This window comes from Tachypleus tridentatus, chromosome 12 (genome assembly GCF_004210375.1).
Source record: "Tachypleus tridentatus isolate NWPU-2018 chromosome 12, ASM421037v1, whole genome shotgun sequence".
Lineage (NCBI taxonomy): Eukaryota > Metazoa > Arthropoda > Merostomata > Xiphosura > Limulidae > Tachypleus > Tachypleus tridentatus.
In genome coordinates, this window is record NC_134836.1 from 100747014 (window position 1) to 100768319 (window position 21306).

General features: G+C 33.7%; 1 protein-coding gene across 2 annotated transcripts in view; it reads right to left on the bottom strand.

Annotated features, from left to right (window-relative positions):
- LOC143234161 (uncharacterized) overlaps positions 1 to 21306 on the bottom strand; it is a 177507-nt gene that overhangs the window by 142752 nt on the left and 13449 nt on the right. For both annotated transcript variants that reach the window (XM_076471289.1, XM_076471286.1), the window contains exons 2-3: positions 14755 to 14996; positions 7806 to 8155 (exon numbers count right to left, since the gene is read on the bottom strand). In XM_076471289.1, coding sequence (XP_076327404.1) covers positions 7806 to 7917 — 112 coding nt within the window. In that variant the 5' untranslated portion in view covers positions 7918 to 8155; positions 14755 to 14996. The remainder of the gene's footprint in view (positions 1 to 7805; positions 8156 to 14754; positions 14997 to 21306) is intronic.

Consider the following 21306-nt stretch of genomic DNA (forward strand, 5'->3'; position numbering starts at 1 on the left):
AATTTTAAATGTTGATTTAATGAAATTTCCTAACTAAACTTTCTCGTGCACATGTTGAATCTAAAATAAAATAAAGGCAATGTAAAATACTTTAGAAAATATTATCTCTTGTTTGAATTAAGCACAAAGCTACTCAATGGACTATCTTTGCTCTGCCCACCACGGGTATCGAAACCCGGTTTTTAGAGTTGTAAGTCCGCAGACATACCGCTGAGCCACTGGGGGGGGGCTACGCGAGGGCTATCTGCGCTAGCCGTCCTTAATATAGAAGTGTAAGACCAGAGAGAAGGCAGCTAGTTATTACACCCACCGCCAACTCTTGGGCTACTCTTTTAGCAACGAATAGTGGGATTGACCGTCACATTATAACGCCCACACGGCTAGCACAGATAGCCCTCGAGTAGCTTTGTGCGAAATTCCAAAACATACATACATACGTAGTGTGTCAGCATCATATTATATGAAAGCCTTTTAAAATGGGTAATTATGTCATCAAACAATTATACAAAGTTCTTTCCAAATAGATAGATATGTCACTGTGTTATTGCGTGAGTGTTTTTTCAAAATATTTAAATATTTCTTCATGAAGTGATGTCTTTTTCAAATTACAAAGTTACGTCACCATCATATTATATGCGAATTATGGAAAACAAACAGATACATCATTATCAGATTAAAATAGACTTTTAATAACTTTCTTAAAATAGACAGGCATGTCAGGAACATATATGAAAGTATTTTAAAATAGGTAATCGTGTCAACATCAGATCATATGAGAATCTTTGAAATTATTTACGTATGAGGAATAGGTTAAATGAAAGTCTTTCAAAATAAGATGGTAAGTCAGTATTGAATTAGATGAAAGTCTTACAAAATAGATGAATATGTTGGTATCATGTTATACGAGAGTTTTTCGAATAGGTAAATAATTCATTATCAAATTATATGAATTTCGTTGAGGACAGGCATATATGTGTGCATCAGATTACATGAAAGTCTTTTAAACGTGGATACGTCATCGGCATATTACACGAGAGTGATTCAAAATAGGTAGATATGTAGGTATCATATTCTTTGATAGCTTTTCAAAATAGGTAGGAATGTCTGCATTATATTATACGAGTGTCTTTCGAAATATGTAGATGTGCCAGAATCATATCACATGAGAATCTTTGAAAATATCTTGATATGTCAACATCAGATTACATGGAAGTTTCTGAAAGACATATGTATGTCAACATCAAATTATATGAGTCTTTGGAAACAGGGGAATTACGGCAGTCTCAGATTACATGCAAATTTTCCAAGTAGGCAGCGAGATCTACTTTACATCACACGAAGTCCTTAAAACAGAAAGATATTTGTAAGGTCGTTGGAGAAATACGTAAAAATATAATACTTAAAAGTAGCAATATATTACTATTTATACTACAAACTAATTTAGTAGCTCATATTCAAACCAATGTTTTGGTTTTAAAAACTTTATATCTATGCTTATATGTTTTAGTATAAATAGGATAATTCTAGAACAATGAATTCTGACTTTCTTTTACATCTTCTCAAGAAATATCACATAATTTTAACTTCATGTAACATACAAAATACAGTAACTGCACATTATTTTCACATTATAACAGATACACATTACTTACATGATATACAAACTTGTGCATAATTTACATAATGTAGTTACTGCATATAATTTATGTAATATCGTAGCTGCACATAATTTACACAATACGGTAATTGTAAATTTATGTGCAATTACGATATTACGTAAATTACACGTAGTAACCATGTAAATTATGCAGTAATCATGTAAATTATACAGTTACTGTATTGTGTAAATTATGTGTAATTGAACATTACTTACATAGTACAAGTAACTGCACCCAGCTTATTTTTGTGAGTTCTCAAAATTTCTAACACAAAGAACAGTATAAGGATACTGTATAATTCAAGTTAAAATTGTGAAGTACACTTGATCGACGAGCATCAACAATTGATTTCAACGAATATCTTACTTTTCAGCTGTTTACATTCAGTTTTGTTTATTAACTTACTTAGATAGAGGAATACTCGGAGGAGAATTTTTTGTAAAGTCGATTGTGAAATTTGAACGACCCAGTTTTCGCAAGCATCATATGCTTAAGTCGGTCAAAAGTAGTCAATTATAATAATCTCCTTTTTCCTTAATATTTGTTCTACTATCATTGTTAAAAAAACGTGAAAAGCGTAATTTACTTACGTTAGTTTGAGGTTAATATTTTTTATCCATTTTTATTAATTTATAGCCAAACTATCATGTTACAATATCACTTCGTGGTACCAGTCTATTGAAGTTTGGGAAAATTTTTCCCAGTTGTCATTGGTTATTGGAAGTGTAACAGTTAATTTTAAACCTTCACGCAAGAGGTGTTAAAAGTACGATTCATGGATGTTATTAATTAATTATAAAAATTGTATTTTGCCTGCAGCTTGTTTCACTTTAGAGTGACTATAATATCTAACACTAACAAAGGTTCAAAAACGTTTGCTATCAAGTAAGAATTTTAATATTACAACAATACTTCTAAAAAAAAAAAATGTTTTGAATAATTTATAAGAGTTCTAATCTCTTACACAGATTCGTAAGTTCACTTGTCTTAGGCCTAATATTAGCTGAGAGTTTATTACGCATGATCTATATTTATAAAAATATAAATTAAAACTCTACGTTTTTTTCTTTTTTTGGTTTTGTTTGGTTAGTGTAGCAGATTTAATATCATTTTAATATTTATATTTGTTTCAGTTACTATATATTTAAAAATGTATGTAACTCATATTGTTAAATGATACTGCGCAAGTTTCGCTTATTCTCTAAATTTGTAGAAGATTCTCGAGTGTAAGAATCAACAATATATGTTTTACAAAAGCACTAGCATTCTTCGAACATTGCTGCCAACCGAATTTTTGAGAAACTCACCCTAAAAATTCATAAATCAACGCGCCAAGAGACAGTGTAATATATTGTTGGGTCGCTACAGTCAGTATACTACGAATCACGGAAGCTATAATTGTGATAAACGCTCATTAACCGCAAAACTACAAATATTTGTCCAGGAACTTTTATAGATTTCGAACTTTACAAACTGTTAACTTCGGACTTTAGTATTTCTACGAGGATATTAGATATTTTTGTCCGTAAAAAAATCAGTTTGTAAGCGGCGCGAGGCCAGCGAAGAATAAACAGGTAAGTAGGTTTCCCGTCAAAAGAAATTTACTTGTGTAAAATCAACATAGACTTAATTCGCTCATCGACTCAAAGTCGATAAAAGGTTCAGTTCTAGACCTGATAGATGATTCAGTATGGTTTGTATATTTGTAAAACTATTGTATATAAATCATCATTTGTAATAACCGCTATTATAAATTGTATTGTTGTTTGTTTGTCAGAATATATTTCTATTAAGAAAGAAAACTGTGTATACGAATCTTGTTGGCAAATATAATAAATTTAATACATATTGAGATTTAACTAACTTCTAAATTCAAATTAGAATTTCAAGTCATTTTAAATCGTAATGCGTTACGTATGTAACATAATAAATCAAAAACTCGTATCCCCAGTGGCTCAGCGGTATGTCTGTGGACTTACAACGCTAAAAACCGGGTTTTAATACCCGTGGTGGGTAGACCAAAGATGTAGAACCCATTGTGTGGCTTTGTGCTTAATTCAAAACAACGATAACGAAACCTCGTCCAAGATAAGTTATAGTTTGCAATATTAGGGCTAAACTTTATTATTCTTAGGAATATCAATAAATAAACGTACAATATTATTTTATGATTTATCATTAAAACCCTTTCTAAAAACTTTTATAAGTTTTTAACGTGCTGTTGTAGAAAATGTATACTAAAGTAAGTTTACATCCGCCTTTTGTTTATATTTGTTGAAATTAAGTGCGTGTGTATGTGCATTTCAGGACAGGTTAAAAGTGAGAAGAACATAATTATAATCGATTCGTGTAATAAGGAAAGATAAAAGTAGATGTAATTCGAGGATGGAAACAACAAGAAATTCTAAAACGTGGAACTACTGCCGGAGGCTATATTTTCGAACTGTGTTGTGGTTTGGAGCTCAAGATAATTTGGGCTCGGCATGGCCAAGAGCGTTAAGGCGTTCAACTCGTCCTTTCAGCCGTGGGGGCGTTATAATGTTACGGTAAATCCCACTATTTCCTGAGGTTATTTAATCGCATTTGAACTCTGTAAGCGCTTCTGTATCTTTTATGCAACGAGAAATTTGTGAACTTTAAACCCTGAAGCCTAGGTTCGATTCCCTTTGACGAATAGAAAGTATAGCGTACATCTTGGTAACCTAGCGTAAAAACAAAATATTTTTGCCTCGTTGTGGAGATACCAAAGCTTACTAAACTGAAAGCTTGAAAAATTAAGTAATTCAAAACATATACGAAATAATAATTTTTGCTTTATCAAAGTAAAACATACAAGAAAGCCCATTATATACTTTTATACGAATAGAAGTGATTAAGTAGCGCATTTTTCTCTTTAATTGCTTTTCACAGGAAAGTCTAATTGCTTTCGATTATAAACATGTTATTTATGTACTCAAGTCTCGAAGACGTACATGTCTTAATACTGTTACTGAAGCCAAATGATCAAATAATTCATAACATACATGAATTTTAATTCAACTTAACTAATATATCAGCTGGCAGATCCTTATAAAGGCTACTGCTCTCATTAATTTATAATAACCTCGAAATAAGCACGAACCTATATGCTCTGACGTCTGTTATGCATTGATGCTCAGTGTCTCTGATTCTAGTAAATATTTTAAAATGATTGCACAAATAAATTATCTTTATTAATCCCAAAATAATTTAGTGCCGTAACTCTGTAACATTTATTAAATATCTCTTTATTTATGTTTAACGCAATGATTTAATTTTTGATACTACAAAATAAAAATGTTACATAATTTTGTTTTTTAAAAAATAACTATAATTTCAAGAATCGCAAGGGCTAATAAAGGATATTATTTGTGACTTAGTTAAGATGACATTTGTCGAATAGCTTAAATTATTTACGATATATTTATGTGTGTGTGTTTTCATATAGCAAAGCCACATCGGGCTATCTGCTGAGTCCATTGAGGGGAATCGAAGCCTTGATTTTAGCGTTGTGAATCCGAAGACTTACCGCTGTACCAGCAGGGGTATATATTTATGCCTGACTAAAAATAGTAACGTTTCTAAAGTTTATGATATGGTCAGATCATGAATTTTTTCTTTTCAAAAGCTGTTGCTGTTTTGAATTAAGCACAAAGCTACACAATGGGATATCTGTGATCTGCCCACCACGGGTATCGAAACCCGATTTTACGCGTTGTAAGTCCGCAGACGTACCGCTAAGCCACTGGAGGGGGCCTTTTCAAAAGCACAATTGTTAGTTTGTGGCCTTTTTTTTAAACAAATGTATGGGATGATGAGTTAATAACTTTTAAACTTTTAATAAATTTACCTACAGATGATATCTTTATACGGTTGATTCAATCTAATTTTGACAGATTAAACAGAAGGCAACAAGTTAACAACACCTATCGGCAATTCATGAATTACTCTCTTTAGACCTCATTATGGGATTGGACAGTTACTCTTATAACACCCATGGTCCTGAAGTAACGAGTATGATTTTTTTTATTGTTGTAATGGGTAGTTGACCATGTAACCATAGCTGCAAAGTTCAGCAAATTTTTGAGAATGGTTAAGTACTTATAAGAGTTTGCGAACTGAGCATCAAAGGTAGAAAGACGTCACTAGGGGGCCAGTCTTTATATCTTTAACGTGATTTTTACGCTAACAAGTTAACTTTCAGCTCAACATAAAACCAGTTTCAATATAACGAATGGCTCCAGGTGGTTAGGGTGCTTGAATCTTAATCTGAGGGTTGCAGGTTCTAATCCCCGTCACACCAAACATACTAGCCCTATCAGTCGTGGAAGTGTTATAATGTCACAGTCAATCCCACTATTCATTGGTAAAAGAGTTGACGGTGGGTGTTAATGAGTAGCTGCCTTCCCTCTAGTCTCACACTGCTAATTTACGGAGAGCTAGCGCAGATAGCCCTCGTGGAGCTTTGCGCGAAATTCAAAATAAACCAAACCAAATATGCATATTCGTAAACCATAACGTTATAATGATCAGAGTGAATTGATTCATCAGTTAAGCACTCTCCCTGTAACGCCACAATCCCAATAACAACACATGTAGGAGACACAGTTTAGACCAAAATCTATATAATAAGTTAACAATGCATATAATACTCATAACAGAACAACAGCTGAATAAAAATAAGTATATCTTACATATCATATTTATTTCAACTAATATAAAGACGAAAGGGTAAAGGATAAGGTAAATACATACAAACAAATTTTTCTTTATGATCTATAATCGATTTCACGTTCCTTGGTGACACAGGAATACAATTACATCCGTCTTTGTCTACGATTGTTTGTTTATTTCTTTTGTGAACACAGAAGTTGTTAAGTGGTTTTGGCGCTGCTGGAATTGAGCTATTTCAATTTAAATTGCATTCTTATATCGTGACTCTCAGTTTGTAAGTTAAAACAAGTACTGAAGCTATACATATTTCTGTGAAATATAAAACGTCAAATTAATGAAGAAAATGCTATAATCTAGTGTTCGAAATTGAGATAAAACTTAGTCTCTGAAGAAATCTGAAAATCCAGTTTTAGAAACGACTATGACAGTTCAGTTCATGAAATGTAATTGAACATTGAATGATGAAATGATAATAAATATTTGTTCTATGAACCACAAAAAAACTTTCTCTGAAATTAAGATACAAATGAATCTTTAAAAAGAAGATTGAAATTAGTAATTAAAATATAGTTGAAGACAACGATCTTACGTTTATGTGGTACGATTGGGTAAAGGAAATAATCCATGAGATAAATGAATAATATCATTTATCACTCAACCCGTCTGTTTTTTTATCATAGTTTTATGCTTATTATACTCTGACACCATGGTTACAGGTTCTCAAAATAAATTCCAAAAGAATTCAGACTACTTTATCATAGTTTTATGCTTATTATACTCTGACACCATGGTTAGATGTTCTCAAAATAAATTCCGAAAGAATTCAGACTACTTTATCATAGTTTTATGCTTATTAATTCAGACTGCTTTATCATAGTTTTATACTTATTATACTCTGACAGTATGGTTAGAGGTTCTCAAATAAATTCCAAAAGAATTCAGACTGCTTTATCATAGTTTTATACTTATTATACTCTGACAGTATGGTTAGAGGTTCTCAAATAAATTCCGAAAGAATTCAGACTACTTTATCATAGTTTTATGCTTATTATATTCTGACACCATGGTTAGAGATTCTTAAAATAAATTCTGAAAGAATTTAGACTACTTTATCATAGTTTTATGCTTATTATACTCTGACACCATGGTTAGAGATTCTCAAAATAAATTCCGAAAGAATTCAGACTACGTAGATACACGCATAATTGGAAGCAAAAATACGTGCACTAAGAAATTCTAAAGCAACTTTTACGAGAAGTTTACAAATATAGAAATATTTATTACTTCTTAAATGACATTCAGTTTCTTTCTGGAAAAATATTTTATTCAAACGCTAATTGAACAGTCTCATATCAATAAATATATCATGCTTTATATTATTTTTATATTGAGTTGCAGACTTTTAGCAAAACTGGTGAAGATAATTCTTTTTGAAAAAAAACAACAACAACTCACGTTTCTTTTTGGATTCTGGTTCGGTAGAGATGGATGTTTCTGAAATAGAGCACTCTATATCCATCATGGTGGCGATAGAGTTCGCCGAAAAATGAATGTATTCCTCCTGCATTCAACTTTTCAAAACTAATCTCTTGCTCTTCCACTAGTCAGAGGGAAGTGAGGATGGAATAGAAGACAATGTAGGTGGTTCAGAGATATTCAAGTGTTTGATATGGAATACCAAAGGATGCGTTGCAGATGCCAGTTTGGATTAAACCCACTACTTATAGCGATAGTTGTCTTCACGTTCAAATCATCTACTATACGTCTTTTATAAGAGCCGACTAAATCCCCCAGGGCAGGTAGACCTATAAAATTGAAAGGAAAATGTATCTGTTAGACCACTACAGGTGCAATATTACACGCATTTCTAGGTATATAATATTTTATTCTGTTTTAAAGGCCTTCAGCTAGGACTCGTTTTCAAATTCTTGTAGTAGCTTCAAGCTATAGAACAATTCTGATACGCTAGACAACTAACGGAGCCTCATGAATAGCGACCTTGAAGAGATAAATCAGAATTATTCCTCTTTTTAACATCATTCTAGTCCTGAGAAGTCAATGATGCAAAACTGAGATTAGAAAGTATTTCTGTTTTTCCAGAAAAGATAATTTTTCTCAACCGTAATCAAAATATATTAATCTTCTGAATAATATGAATCAGGAACTGAGGTTAATAATGGATGAATGAAATATGCTGATGTGTTTAAAGACACGCCACGGATTTTAACGAAATGCGATCAAAATATAGTAAGCTATAGAGAAAATATGTATTTAATTAACATGTGATCAAAAACATAATATGTGTGAGTGTTTTCATATAACAAAGCCACATCGGGCTATCTACTGAGTCCACTGAGGGGATTCGAATCCCTGATTTTAGTGGTATAAAATATTATATTTTAATATAGATATAATATAATAAATAATAATAATAAATAAATAAACAATATAAAATTGTACATTCAAACATCTAAGCGCGCCCTCTACATTCCGACACTCATTACACAACCCCTTTCAAACATGTGGTCAGCTTCCGGTCAGTTACCTCTCTCTTTCTTTGTGAACCTGACGATGACCGAAGAAGGTCGAAACGTTGTTCACTCCTCTACGTAAAAAAATTTTCTGAACCCAAACGAGCCGTTTTTACATAGATAGTATGTCGACTTTACTGACGTGTTATCAAACTTGTTAATACGGATAACATTGTTAATAAGTCCAAATATAATAACGTAGGTGAGCAAATAACATTAACCAATATATGATCAAAACATAGTAACGTATATGTAGATAAGAAACTTCTTACTGGTCTAGCATAATAGAGAGCTTTATTTTTTTTTATTTTTCTAGAGCAAACATACAGTATTAGAAATAATTATAGAAGCAGTGAATAAAAATGGATATAAAACGAAAATTATATTATACTGTTGTTCCTTTTCTATTGTACAGGTCCCCCAGTGGCACAGCGGCATGTCTGCCAACTCACAGTGCTATAAAACAGGTTTCGATACCCTTGGTGGGCAGAGATCAGATAGCTCATTGTGCTACATTGTGCTTAATTCTAAATAGTTAATAAATCAAACAAACTATTGTACGAAACAAACCTCGTTCACGTGCTCTTACTTTATACTGTGATGGGCTAGCATCATTTCAATCAGGCAGTGCGTCACATAAACACAATATTATTTCTAGCGGATGTGTGGCAAAAACACTCATGTCTTTGAGAAAAGAAATAATACGTAAAAAACGCATAAAAAGGACAGTTTTGATCAGTGAAGGCAGCTCCGTGTAGGGGTGAAAGTTTATGGATATATTTGAGGAAGGTTCGCAAAATTATCACTGTTAATAATAGAAGTAGTCGAGGTAGAAAACACAAACTCTTCAAATCTTACGTCAAGTAGTTAACATATATTCTTACATGATAATCTAGTAGAGATCTTGTGAACAACACAGTTGTAAGTAGATATGTGAATGTTACCTCTGGGTCAGCTAAATATACATTAGCACGAAGTGATCTTATTGGAGGTGTAGTTGCTCGAGAACAAGGGACTGCTTAAGATAAATAAGTGAATCAAAGACATGAAGTCGATATTAGACTTCAAACAATCGGATGAGCAAAGCTTAGGGAATATGTTCTTTACATGTGAATCCAAATTTAGTTGCCTGGAAGCAATCAACAACACACTGGTCGATAGTAAAAAGGGAAACGGTATCACAGACAACGTGCATTTACTGTGAAACCTGGTATAAAACCGATACAAATGTGACCAGCACTTCAACCTATGGGGTTAAAGATTTGCACAAAGTGATGGAACCCAGACTGCTGATAGGTACGAGAAAATTCTTATACATCATACTTCCCTCGAGATCTGTTGGGGAGGAATTCGTCTCACAGCAAAACAGTAATGCAAATAATGCAATAAATATGGTGAAAGGATACCTGGATGAGAAAAACAACAACAGAGGTCATGTTTTTTGGCATAAGGTCCCGATGTGATTATTATTAAGGCTGCTATGGAAACTGACAAAGTAAAACAGTAACCAGACAATCTGACTGAACTACGATTTGTGATAATAAGCAGCATTTGGAACAATAATCTGCAGTTCATTGTCAGTTCTGATTCCTGTATGTGTATCACATGTGTGTTTCTATACTGTATACTCAGTATTATTGAACTTATATTAAACTCCATACTGTAAACTGTATATAAATATATAAAAATTCAATCTGAAGATTTAGAATAATTCAAAGTCTTATACGAGCTTATACTAAGGATGAAAGGACAAAACATACCGGTATTTCTGCGTTATAAACCAGATTTCAATACACGTGATGGACAGAGCATAGACAGCTCATTGTGTAGCTTTGTGCTTAATTACAAACAAACAATATCAAAACTTTGGTTTAACAGAGTTGAAAATTAGGGTTAAGGTAGTATAAATAATATTAACATAAAACTGAACAGTCATTTATGAGTTAAATATAAATGTGCTTATTTCATTGCTTTAAGTAAAAATAAAATTTTATCTCGAATAAAGGATTATTGTTTGGGTAAAATTTGGCAACAGAGTTCTGCTGGAACAAGCTAGGAATAAACACTAAATCTGTAATAGAATGAGCACACTCAAACCTGTCGATTACATTATTTTAGCCTATTAGACGAATATGTATTCTATACGCGATGTTACGTGATTGCTAATCTTTCGCTTTTCTTTGTTACCCGGTCTAAATTTCGTCGACCAAATGAAGCTTTCGAGGTCAGATACAGAAATTCAACCCGTTCAGTCTTTCAGTATCCGTCACTGACCAGAGGACGATACCTTCCACACGCACACGCTTAGCCTAACTGAACATATGAATAGGTTTAAGACACGTTTTACAGCTTCTACGCATTAACGACAAAAACTTTACAAAACGAGAACCAGATACAGAACCTATGTGCATGGTTCCGCCACTTTCACGAGTGCACCTGTTGATATTTTCATTTCAATGTTATGTCGGAAGGCGGGTGAATATATTCATAAGCTTATAAAAAACCGAGGAGAGCCAAGTCTACTATCACAGCTGACCTCTAAATGTCGTCATTAGATAAGTTGTCAATTTCTTTTCTATACAGCTTTCGAGCCTGTAGGCGACAGCAGCCTGATCACCTGTACCACCTTTACTTCACTCACGGCCTGGGAAAGTTGACTTGCTAAGGCTTCCATACTACACTCACGCGGCTGTCGTAGTACATGTCTTAGGAGAAACGTCAGGTGCTTCGTGTATGAGTTAGAAGGCTCTGCCGGAATACACGTATCCTGAACGGCTCCGGTATCGTTGAGACCGCTTAGCACTTTATTCAAATCGTACACAGCAGATCTCTGTAGAAGACAGTATCGAATATTCTGCACCATTTTACATGCAGATTGAATAGTTGTACAGTTAGTTAACTATCGCTTTTTTATTCCTTTGGAAAACAGAGAAACCGGTTTGAACATCCTGACTAGTTTAAAGTTAATTAAGAATTCGTATATTTATAATTACTGAGAAAAACAAACAAACTGACTGTTAGTGGATGACATAAATCGAAATTGTGAATGGATAATGCCGTTTCTGAGTAGGTTGTATATTTGGAAACCATGTGCAGACATTAACGAAACATGCACAAAACACACGAATGTAGACAGAAGGTGTACCTTATACTCGTTAATTCTATTTGTGGTACAATTGTAATTATGTGCAGATGTAATTTAGTAAGTTATCATAAATTACAGTAAAAAACAACAATAGGGAAGTAAAATGAAATGAATTTTGGTAATATTATTTTTTAAAATTTGATTCGTCTTTGAATCATCTAATGAAAATTTATTTTTTTTATCTATATAAATATGCTTTACAATCGGACCATGGGAACAAGGGAAACGTGTTTTCTTAAATATATTTAAACATTTCATATTAACATTTAGATGTGCTCGTTTCGATTTGGGGTTTTTCAACTATCATCTCCATGTGCCCCTTTATTAAATACCAACAAAGGTACTCAGCAGTACCAGGGTTAAAACGTAATGCTGTAAATGGGGACGTGTGAGGCCCTCTCATACCATTTTGAGCTACAACACACGAACCATTCGTCCGATATGTAGTAGGCACACGTGTCACGCGCGGCACGAAATATAATTTTTCGTTTGGCGTCGGCTTCACGTATTTTGTCACTGACATATTTGCTCAGTTTAGCGTTTATTACCGGCGTTGAAGCCGTAAGATTTAAATATCTGTCAAAATCAAAATATTTGTTTGATTGTTTATCTTTATAAACCCGAACTTTAACGGTGATGCCTGTTTACCTACCTATCTCTACTAAATGTAAGCACGAAGCAGCCTAACAACTTTGCTTCACATATAGAATTAACATCGGTTGAATGTAACAGCAGCTTATTCTGGTTAAAATATATTTCTGTTTATAGAAATTTATACAGCAGAGTACAATAGCAGTTTATTTCACCTTACTGCTAAGACTAAATAATGTGCATTTTATTTCGAGTTATATCGTATAGGTGACATACAATGCTGCAAATAAATTTTTACCCTAAACTTGTATGACGAAGACAGCATTCAAACTACGAACCACGATAGATTTGCTAAAAGTGTTAATTTAATTACGTAACGCATTTGGTAGCAACGTAACGTACAGGGAAAGTAATGTGTCATATTAATAATAAAAACACCATACAGAAAACGTTGTGCATTACATCCGTTCTTAACATGTTAGAAAGGAAAATATTTGAACTATATAACCGATATTAAGTAAAAGAAAAAACAAAGTCCTGTTATTCGTTAAGGTATCGTAAAGAGGAAGTTGTGAATTATACTTATTATATAAGATATGATCAAACAGTATGTGCATGTATATATTAATTACTATGTTACATTACATTCAGGGAAACGACATGATAAACAAAGTCACGAATTACATCGCAAAGCAAAGAAAAAAGGGTAAAAAATGTATTCCACGGCTGGAATACGGTATGGATTTTTTTTTTTCAGGAATACAGCAGCGGATGATTTTTTTTTTTTTTTTGTGGATTGCACTGATAAATTAGATGTAATAAAAGAAATATTTTTGGAGTGTGTTTGTAGTTAATGCTTTACTGGAGAGAAAACATAAAAATTAGACACGTGCCTTAAACGAACCAAAAAAAAAGTATAAAAGCATACCGTTTAGCTGTTACCTCAGTAGTTCATTGCTGAAAAAGAAACTCTATAAAATATATTACATGGTTAAAAAATTTCTAGCAAGTATATGGAATGACTCGCTGGTCTCTACCCCACAAATAAAGGTTAAAATTTCAAACTGTATTACAAAACTTATTGTATAACCACGATTAGAACATCACACACACACACACGAATATATATATTTATAGTATAGCACACACAAGTATTTTATAATATAAGATATATAGGCTATTTATGTTCGCCCTGATCATGAAACGTCTAAAGTCACATAAAAAATTGAACACACGAATTGCCAAGAAATGATTGATTGTTTAACGAAAGCCACGAAGTTCTGAATATCCACAACGCAGAAAAATAACTCTATTTCCGTATTCACAAGCAGTAAACCTAAGTTATCAGAGTCATGTCTTATATCGTCTAATATCCTTTGCAGCGGCCCACAAGGTACTTGAATCGTTACGCTTGGCTGGCACATTCTAACACGACTCACGTCAACCCTTGCTTCAGCCAGATAATAACTTCTCGACCTTGGTCGTCAAATACAAGACTTTTGGACAAATTACGGACAAAACTGATATCCTCTTTGGCGGTTTACCTTCTCCGTGCAAACTGACATTAAGTTTGTGATAACGAGAAACCCGCTTGAAGTAAAAATAGACTGACTCTCTTTGTTAATCTGAGGATGACCAAAGAAGGTCGAAACGTTGCTCTGTGCATTATTTTAATTAAAATTCTAACACCCATAATAGCCGCTAGAGAATAATATTTAGTTTGTCTTACGTTTTACCTGTCGTCTCTGTGCCGATTGAACAGGTTGATATTTGAAATCAAATTCAGTTCACTTTTATATATATATTTCTGCCGTATAATAGGAATTTTGCCAAACATTTGCCCTTTATACCAATAAATCTAGAGGAAATATTGCAGATCAAGGAAAATCCCAGACTAAACTCGAAACATTGAAAGATTTGTTAAAGACAGTTGGCGTCGTGTGAGTGTGGCTTGCACACCTTACTGGATATTTGCCAGACAGTAAACGTTACGAGAATTACACTGGACGTATCCTGGTTCAGTGTCACAGAAGAGCTCTCGTCTGTAGTATAGCCTCTGGTCAGTGGCTGTTTGTTATGGCAAAAAGCAACACGTGCTACATACCAAGTCTACAAAGCAGTCGGACAATGGACTTACCTGTTTTCCTGCGCGTGAGCAAACCTACAACTTGTGGTCCGTGGAAGACCAGATTCCGAACACTTGTATAGAAACATCCAGCGTTGTTCCCTCTGCCACAAACAGTAGTAGCAATGTCCTGCTACCTGCGTAAAAGACGATTTAGGAAATTCTTGCTACCGGCATATGTGCACGAAACTCGAGCCTAAATGCTGTGTCACATGGATCTTGATTTGTGGATGGAGGCCATGACGTCACTTCCTCTGCAATGAAAGAGTGGCAGTCACGTTAGGCATACTACTATAAGCTGTGTGTGCTGTACGGTAATTTAGAAGCTATATTTACCCCCGCCCTTCTCCCTTCAGGGGCTCTACTTTTCTATCGCCTCTGTGAAAGTCGCGTGAAGTCCCGAGTGGCACAATTCTCATAACAACACTAAAAAATGGGCTCTGTCTATACCCATGTTTTTCGGTATGGAGGTTGGATCTGACCTAGCCATATAAAACAAATGTAAAACCTAATGGATTTTCTTTGCAGGGGAATAAAAATATTAAGCTATTATAACAAAACAAGACAGACTCTTTTCTTTCATTAATTAATATTATTTTATGTTCTACAGCAGCGTCAAATATCAATGATACACGAACTTTATAGTGGTTTAAAACATTGATTATATTCCTCTGTGGCTATTTGTTATTTTACATCACTAGATTATAGTGGCCTTAAATATTTAAATTGAAATCCATAGCTTTAGATAATATGGTTACATTTGGTTTGTTATGAATTTCCTCAAAAGCTACACGAGGAGTATCTGTGCTAGCCGTCCCAAATTTAGCAGTAAAAGACTAGATGGAAGGCAGCTCGCCATCACCACCCACCGCCAAATCTAAGGCTACTCTTTTACCGACGAAGAGTGGGATTGGCCGTTACTTATAACGCCCTCACGTCTGTAAGAGCGAGAATATTTTAATAAGACTATGGATATGTTATTTACATGAGAAAGTAGAGATAAACAAAGAATTACTAGTTTGTTTGGTTATTTAACAAGCTAATTACCGCATCAGTAATTCTTGGAATTAAACAAAATGTTTTTAGCATGACTGACGTCGCCTGATACAGATCAAAAGAGCATGAGTCATTTCTGTAACATAAGAGTCAAATTAATAATTGTGTGTACTAAAATGTTGTTTTTTTTTTTTGGCGAACGTTTACCTCTTCAATTAACACACTACTTCAGCGTAAATGAAATGCAAGGAAACATATCAGAGTGAATTTCTTCAATGGGTCACGTAAAATGAAAGAAAACCAGGTGGGACGAGGATATAAAGAAATGGTTATTTTTGTATGACCACAAAAACTTCCATGGTTATTTTAATTTCTTTTAATTTAATGAGGTTGTGTTGCAAAGGGTACTGACTTTCTCTTTAAGAAAGGGTTGTCTTATTCTTCCATGCTAAGAAAGTATACGTAGAAACAGGAGTTTGTAAAGCTAAAAAAAAAAGGGTTGAAAAACCTAGATATCTATTATGAATGTTAATGACACCGTGGAATTATCTATGCCTTCATAGGGCATGTTTATGACAAACTCTTCCACAATGACATGCACTTTTCAAGAAGTACATATCTCGAATATACGAGTTTTCGCGATCTCTCTAAAAGAAATATTAGGCAAATATAAGCATGAAAAAACATATGATTAACAATTAATTTAAAATTAGATATCACTCTTAAAAAAAAGATTAATCCATATTTTTTGGCATGAAAACATTTACGCTTCAAATGAGATCAGTTGTAAATTAACTTATTTGAAAACATTAAAAATAAATATTACTATAACTCCAACAGTGTAGGTTAAAGGATTGAAATTTTAAAGATATCGTATGACTCTTGACGGTTTATGCTTCTTTTGATGGGATTCGTTTTCCGGTTTTAGTTTCTGGATTTAACTTGCGGTGTTTGTTACGGTTTCAATTGGTTGGGCTAATCTCGGATTCTTTACGACCAAAACGAAATCTTCGTTGTGAGGTTGGTTGTTTTATTTGATATTTTCAAGTAGTTAATTTAACTTGAAATCCAAACGCCTCATAATTTTCAATCTTGGCAACGAGCATGAATCAATGGATTGTCAGTCATGGTGTACTGTGATGAAAAATACGGAAAACCTTTATAGTACCTTAACATAACTTCACAAATGTTGTCATGTTTGCACATGTGCTTAAGTGAAACACGTATAAAACCAGAGAGGTATTTAAAACGACTATATTAAAAATTACTTTTTTATTCAGGATGGGCATGGCGAGATGGTTAAAGCACTCGACTCGTAGTCCGAGATTCGTGGGTTCGAATCCTAATCACACAAAACTTGCTCGCCCTTTCAGCTGTGGGGGCGTTATAATGTGATAGTCAATCCCACTATTCGTTGGTAAAAGAGTAGCCCAAGAGGAGGTGGCGGTGGGTGGTGATGACTAGGTGCCTTCCCTCTAGTCTTACACTGCTAAATTAGAGCCGGCTACCGCAGATAGTCCTTGTGTAGCTCTTGCGCGAAAGTAAAAAAATAAATAAACTTTTTTATTCAAATATTTTTATTATTTATTATTTTTTATTTACTTTATTCTTATTGTTGAAAAAAAAAAGAATAAAAGACAAATAAAACAATCCTCACAAGTGGTCAGTTAAGATATTTTGGTATAGTATAGTTTTGAATCCCCCTGTACAATGTTTATATTTTTCTGGATGAAAATTATTATCCTCAATGCGTATCAGGTAGAACGGAATACTGCTCTTCTCGAACTATTAGACAATGGTTTCTGTATAATCATTGTGTATTTTTAATTGTTAAGAACTATTACAGGTAAATTACAAAGAACAGACGGTTTTATGAGTACAACCATAAATGGTTTGAACCAGAAATGAGCAAATAATGCGCTAATGAATTACCATAGAAAAACTACTTATGAAAACTCTGAAATCCACAGTAAAGGCCTTCACTGAGAAAAAAAATAGTAAACCAGAAACAACATTTATTTACTTATCTAACTTTATCATATTACGATGAAATATGCCTATATGTACGAATTATGTAACTTATGTATTCCCACCGAAAAGGTAGTTATGATAAAGCTCTGTTTTAACCACTTGGTGGCGCATACATACAAGCAAATTTCTCGTAAGTCCCTTAATAACTTCAGTTCGATAATTGGACTACACACACAAATATATACACAGGATTGGCGCACTTATATTCTTTAAAAGACCATAAAAGTTGTGAACAAAGAGAACAGTTCTTGATGAAACTTTTCTACTTTCAGCTGTTAAAGATTTATTGAACGTATCTTGTTATTTTTATTGCCTTTGGATTATTTTCAAAATAAAAAAAGTATAACTCTGATGCCTTCCAGTAGCTCAGCGGTATGTCTGCGGACTTACAACGCTAAAAACCGGGTTTCGATACTCGTGGTGGGCAGAGTACATATAGCCCATTGTGTAGCTTTGTGCTTAATTCAAAAAACAACAACATAAATCTGATGGACAAACACTGAAGGCTAACAATTACAATGTTATTATAACTAGGGATTTTTACAACATAGACTTTTTGAATTTAATACACGTGTGTGTGTGTGTGTTTTCTTATAGCAAACCCAGATCTGATTATCTGCTAAGCCCACCGGACGGAATCGAACCTATGATTTTAGAGTTTTAAATCCGTAGACTTACCGCTGTACCAATGGGTAACTGAATTTGAGGTTTTTCCCTAAGTAATAGTATAATAAACTGTGTATGACAAGAACTATGTCAACTTGTGAGTCATACGTTCTACACAGGTAACTGAATGTAATGTTGATAAACACGGCATAACTGACGCGTTACTTACTTAACCACATACTTTTATAACACAAATATTAATTATACTTTACAGCTCCAACTAAAAAAATCTCATTGTTTTAAACACATTTCAAAATATATTCAAAAGTATTTATTGTATGCGGCTTAATATCTGCACTATTTTGTCAATATTTATACAGTCGTATAAAATATACACATCAGTACACATACAAGTCAAACCCCTATGAAAATGCTTCACTATTGTTTCGATGACATGTGTGCTTTCTTATTGCAAAGCCACATGGGGATATCTGCTGAGCCCACCGAGGGGAATCGATCCCCTGATTGTAACATTATAAATCCGTAGACATACCGCTGTACTAGCGGGGTGCTTCGATAATATCTTATACAGTTATGAATAATTTATAATATTAGGAAGTCTTAAAAACCTTTTCTTTTTAACATTTTAAAAATGAGTCCTCAGTAGCCGCGGAAATTGAAATTATTCTAGACAGGAATAGTATAAATTAACCTATAATTTTTTTCTCTTTTTATATTAGCTGTAATTTTCATATTTTCGCATATGATTTTGGTGAGGTTTAAATTTCGCGCAAAGCTACACGAGGGCTATCTGTGCTAGCCTTTCCTAATTTAACAGTGTAAAACTAGAGGGAAGGCAGCTAGTCATCACCATCAACCGCCAACTCTTGGGTTACTCTTTTACCAACGAATAATGGGATTGATCGTCACATTATAACGCCCCCATGGTTAAAAGGGCGAGCATGTTTGGTGTGATGGAGATTTTAGCCCGCAACCCTCAGATTACGAGTCCTGTGTCTTAACCACCTGTTGTTGGTAGAACAGTAGCCCAAGAGTTGGCGGTGAGTGGCGATGACTAGCTGCGTTGAGTTCCTTAATCATCTGGCCATACCGGATTTGTTGCATATGTATTTTAGACGAAATATTTAAGATGTTTAAAATGTACGAACCTGGAAATAATGTAAAGCAACTAGCATACATTCATACCTATACCTCCCCCCTACTGGGGGCTCAGCAGTGAGTCTGAGGGCTTATGGTTTCTATGCCTTTGTTTGGGCACACCATAGATCGAGTAGCTTCGTGATTAACAAAAACAAACTTAACTTTTATCTAAAAAGATATTCTCAGTACTTAAAATTAAGTGCTATAGTAATAATCACAAGAATAGTTAGATAAGAATGCATTTTTGTAGCTGTATAATATTAATTTATTTTGTAGATAGAGGCCCATGCGATATAAGATTCTCACTGCAATGGGGAATCCTCAATAGCCGCGGCACTTGAAATTATTTTATTAGACAGGATTAGAATAATTTAATCTAAAAGACCTTTTGGGCGTGGTTAAATACATCAGTCAAAAGAGTTTTACCTCCTGAGTCCAAAACTGTCTACTATTTTAAGCAGGATTAGAGTAAGTTAATCTATTATATTTTTTTAGTCATGAGCTGTATTTTTATGCACCAGCAATACTAAGCGTGAGGTCACACGATCTATTTTATTGCTCATCAGGATCTATACTAGCCTATCCTCGGATTGAAGTCAATTTAGGTGGAATTAGAGTAAATTAATGTATAAGATCTTGGGCGTGGTCAAACACGTCATTAGAAAAAATTTGACCTCCTGAGTCAAAACGAGAATTAGATTTCAAATCGATCTTGTGATAACAGAGATACGAGCTGAACGTTTATACTTGATAAAGAAACAACTACTAACTATTCTACGAACCGTTATGCCGCGACTAAAAAAACTTAGAGCCATTCAACGAACCGTTTTGCCGCGACTAAAATAACTTAGAGCCGTTCTACGAGCCGTTATGCCGCGGCTAAAAATAAAGCACGTCAGAGTAAATAAGAAAGTCATGGAACTCACGCGTTTTTTACATATTGTACTTATATGTAATGGTGTTTTAACAGGCAGAAACTATTTTTGAACACAAATTACTCTCATATTTTTTTACATATTGTATTTATATGTAATGGTGTTTTAACAGGCAGAAACTATTTTTTGAACACAAATTACTCTCATATTTTTTTACTTACTTTTCATTAGTGTTATGGAAAAGAGTGTTGAAGTATTTTTATTAATAATATCACTGTTTGTTTGCAATTAAAAAAAAAGGTGAAGGTATGTGGTAACTATTTCAATTATGTGACCTCAAAATCGTGTAACAAATAGAAATAGAAAGTCTAAACTTCCATGAATAATTGTCTTAAATCTATGACGTTCAGGGGACGCCTGATCAAATAAAAATGTATTTGATCTGTGCCTTTCTCTGGATGTATACATAACCAATGAAGCAGGCATTGCTTAAGAGAGAAATAGAGTACTTGTAGAACTCCATGGCTGGTACTGTAAGGTAAGTATGTGAAAGGTGATTCTGTTTAAAAAAACAAAATAATGTTACTGTTATTAATGCTACATACAGAATAGGTAAACGTTTGCAGCTTGGGAAGAAAATTGCAGTAAAATATGAAACGAAGATTATAAAATATTTAAGTTTCGAAATGTACATACATACAGAGTGTTTCTAATACACACATATGTATACAGACTGACATTTCTTACCTATAATAACAGGAACATGAAACTAACAAAACAGAGAACCAATTAATAAAGGTGACAACAATCAGAGATGAGCCATATTATTTCCTGCAGTAATATTTAAATAATAAATAGGATATCCTGTTTCTAACAAAGAACTTTTCCCCCTTAA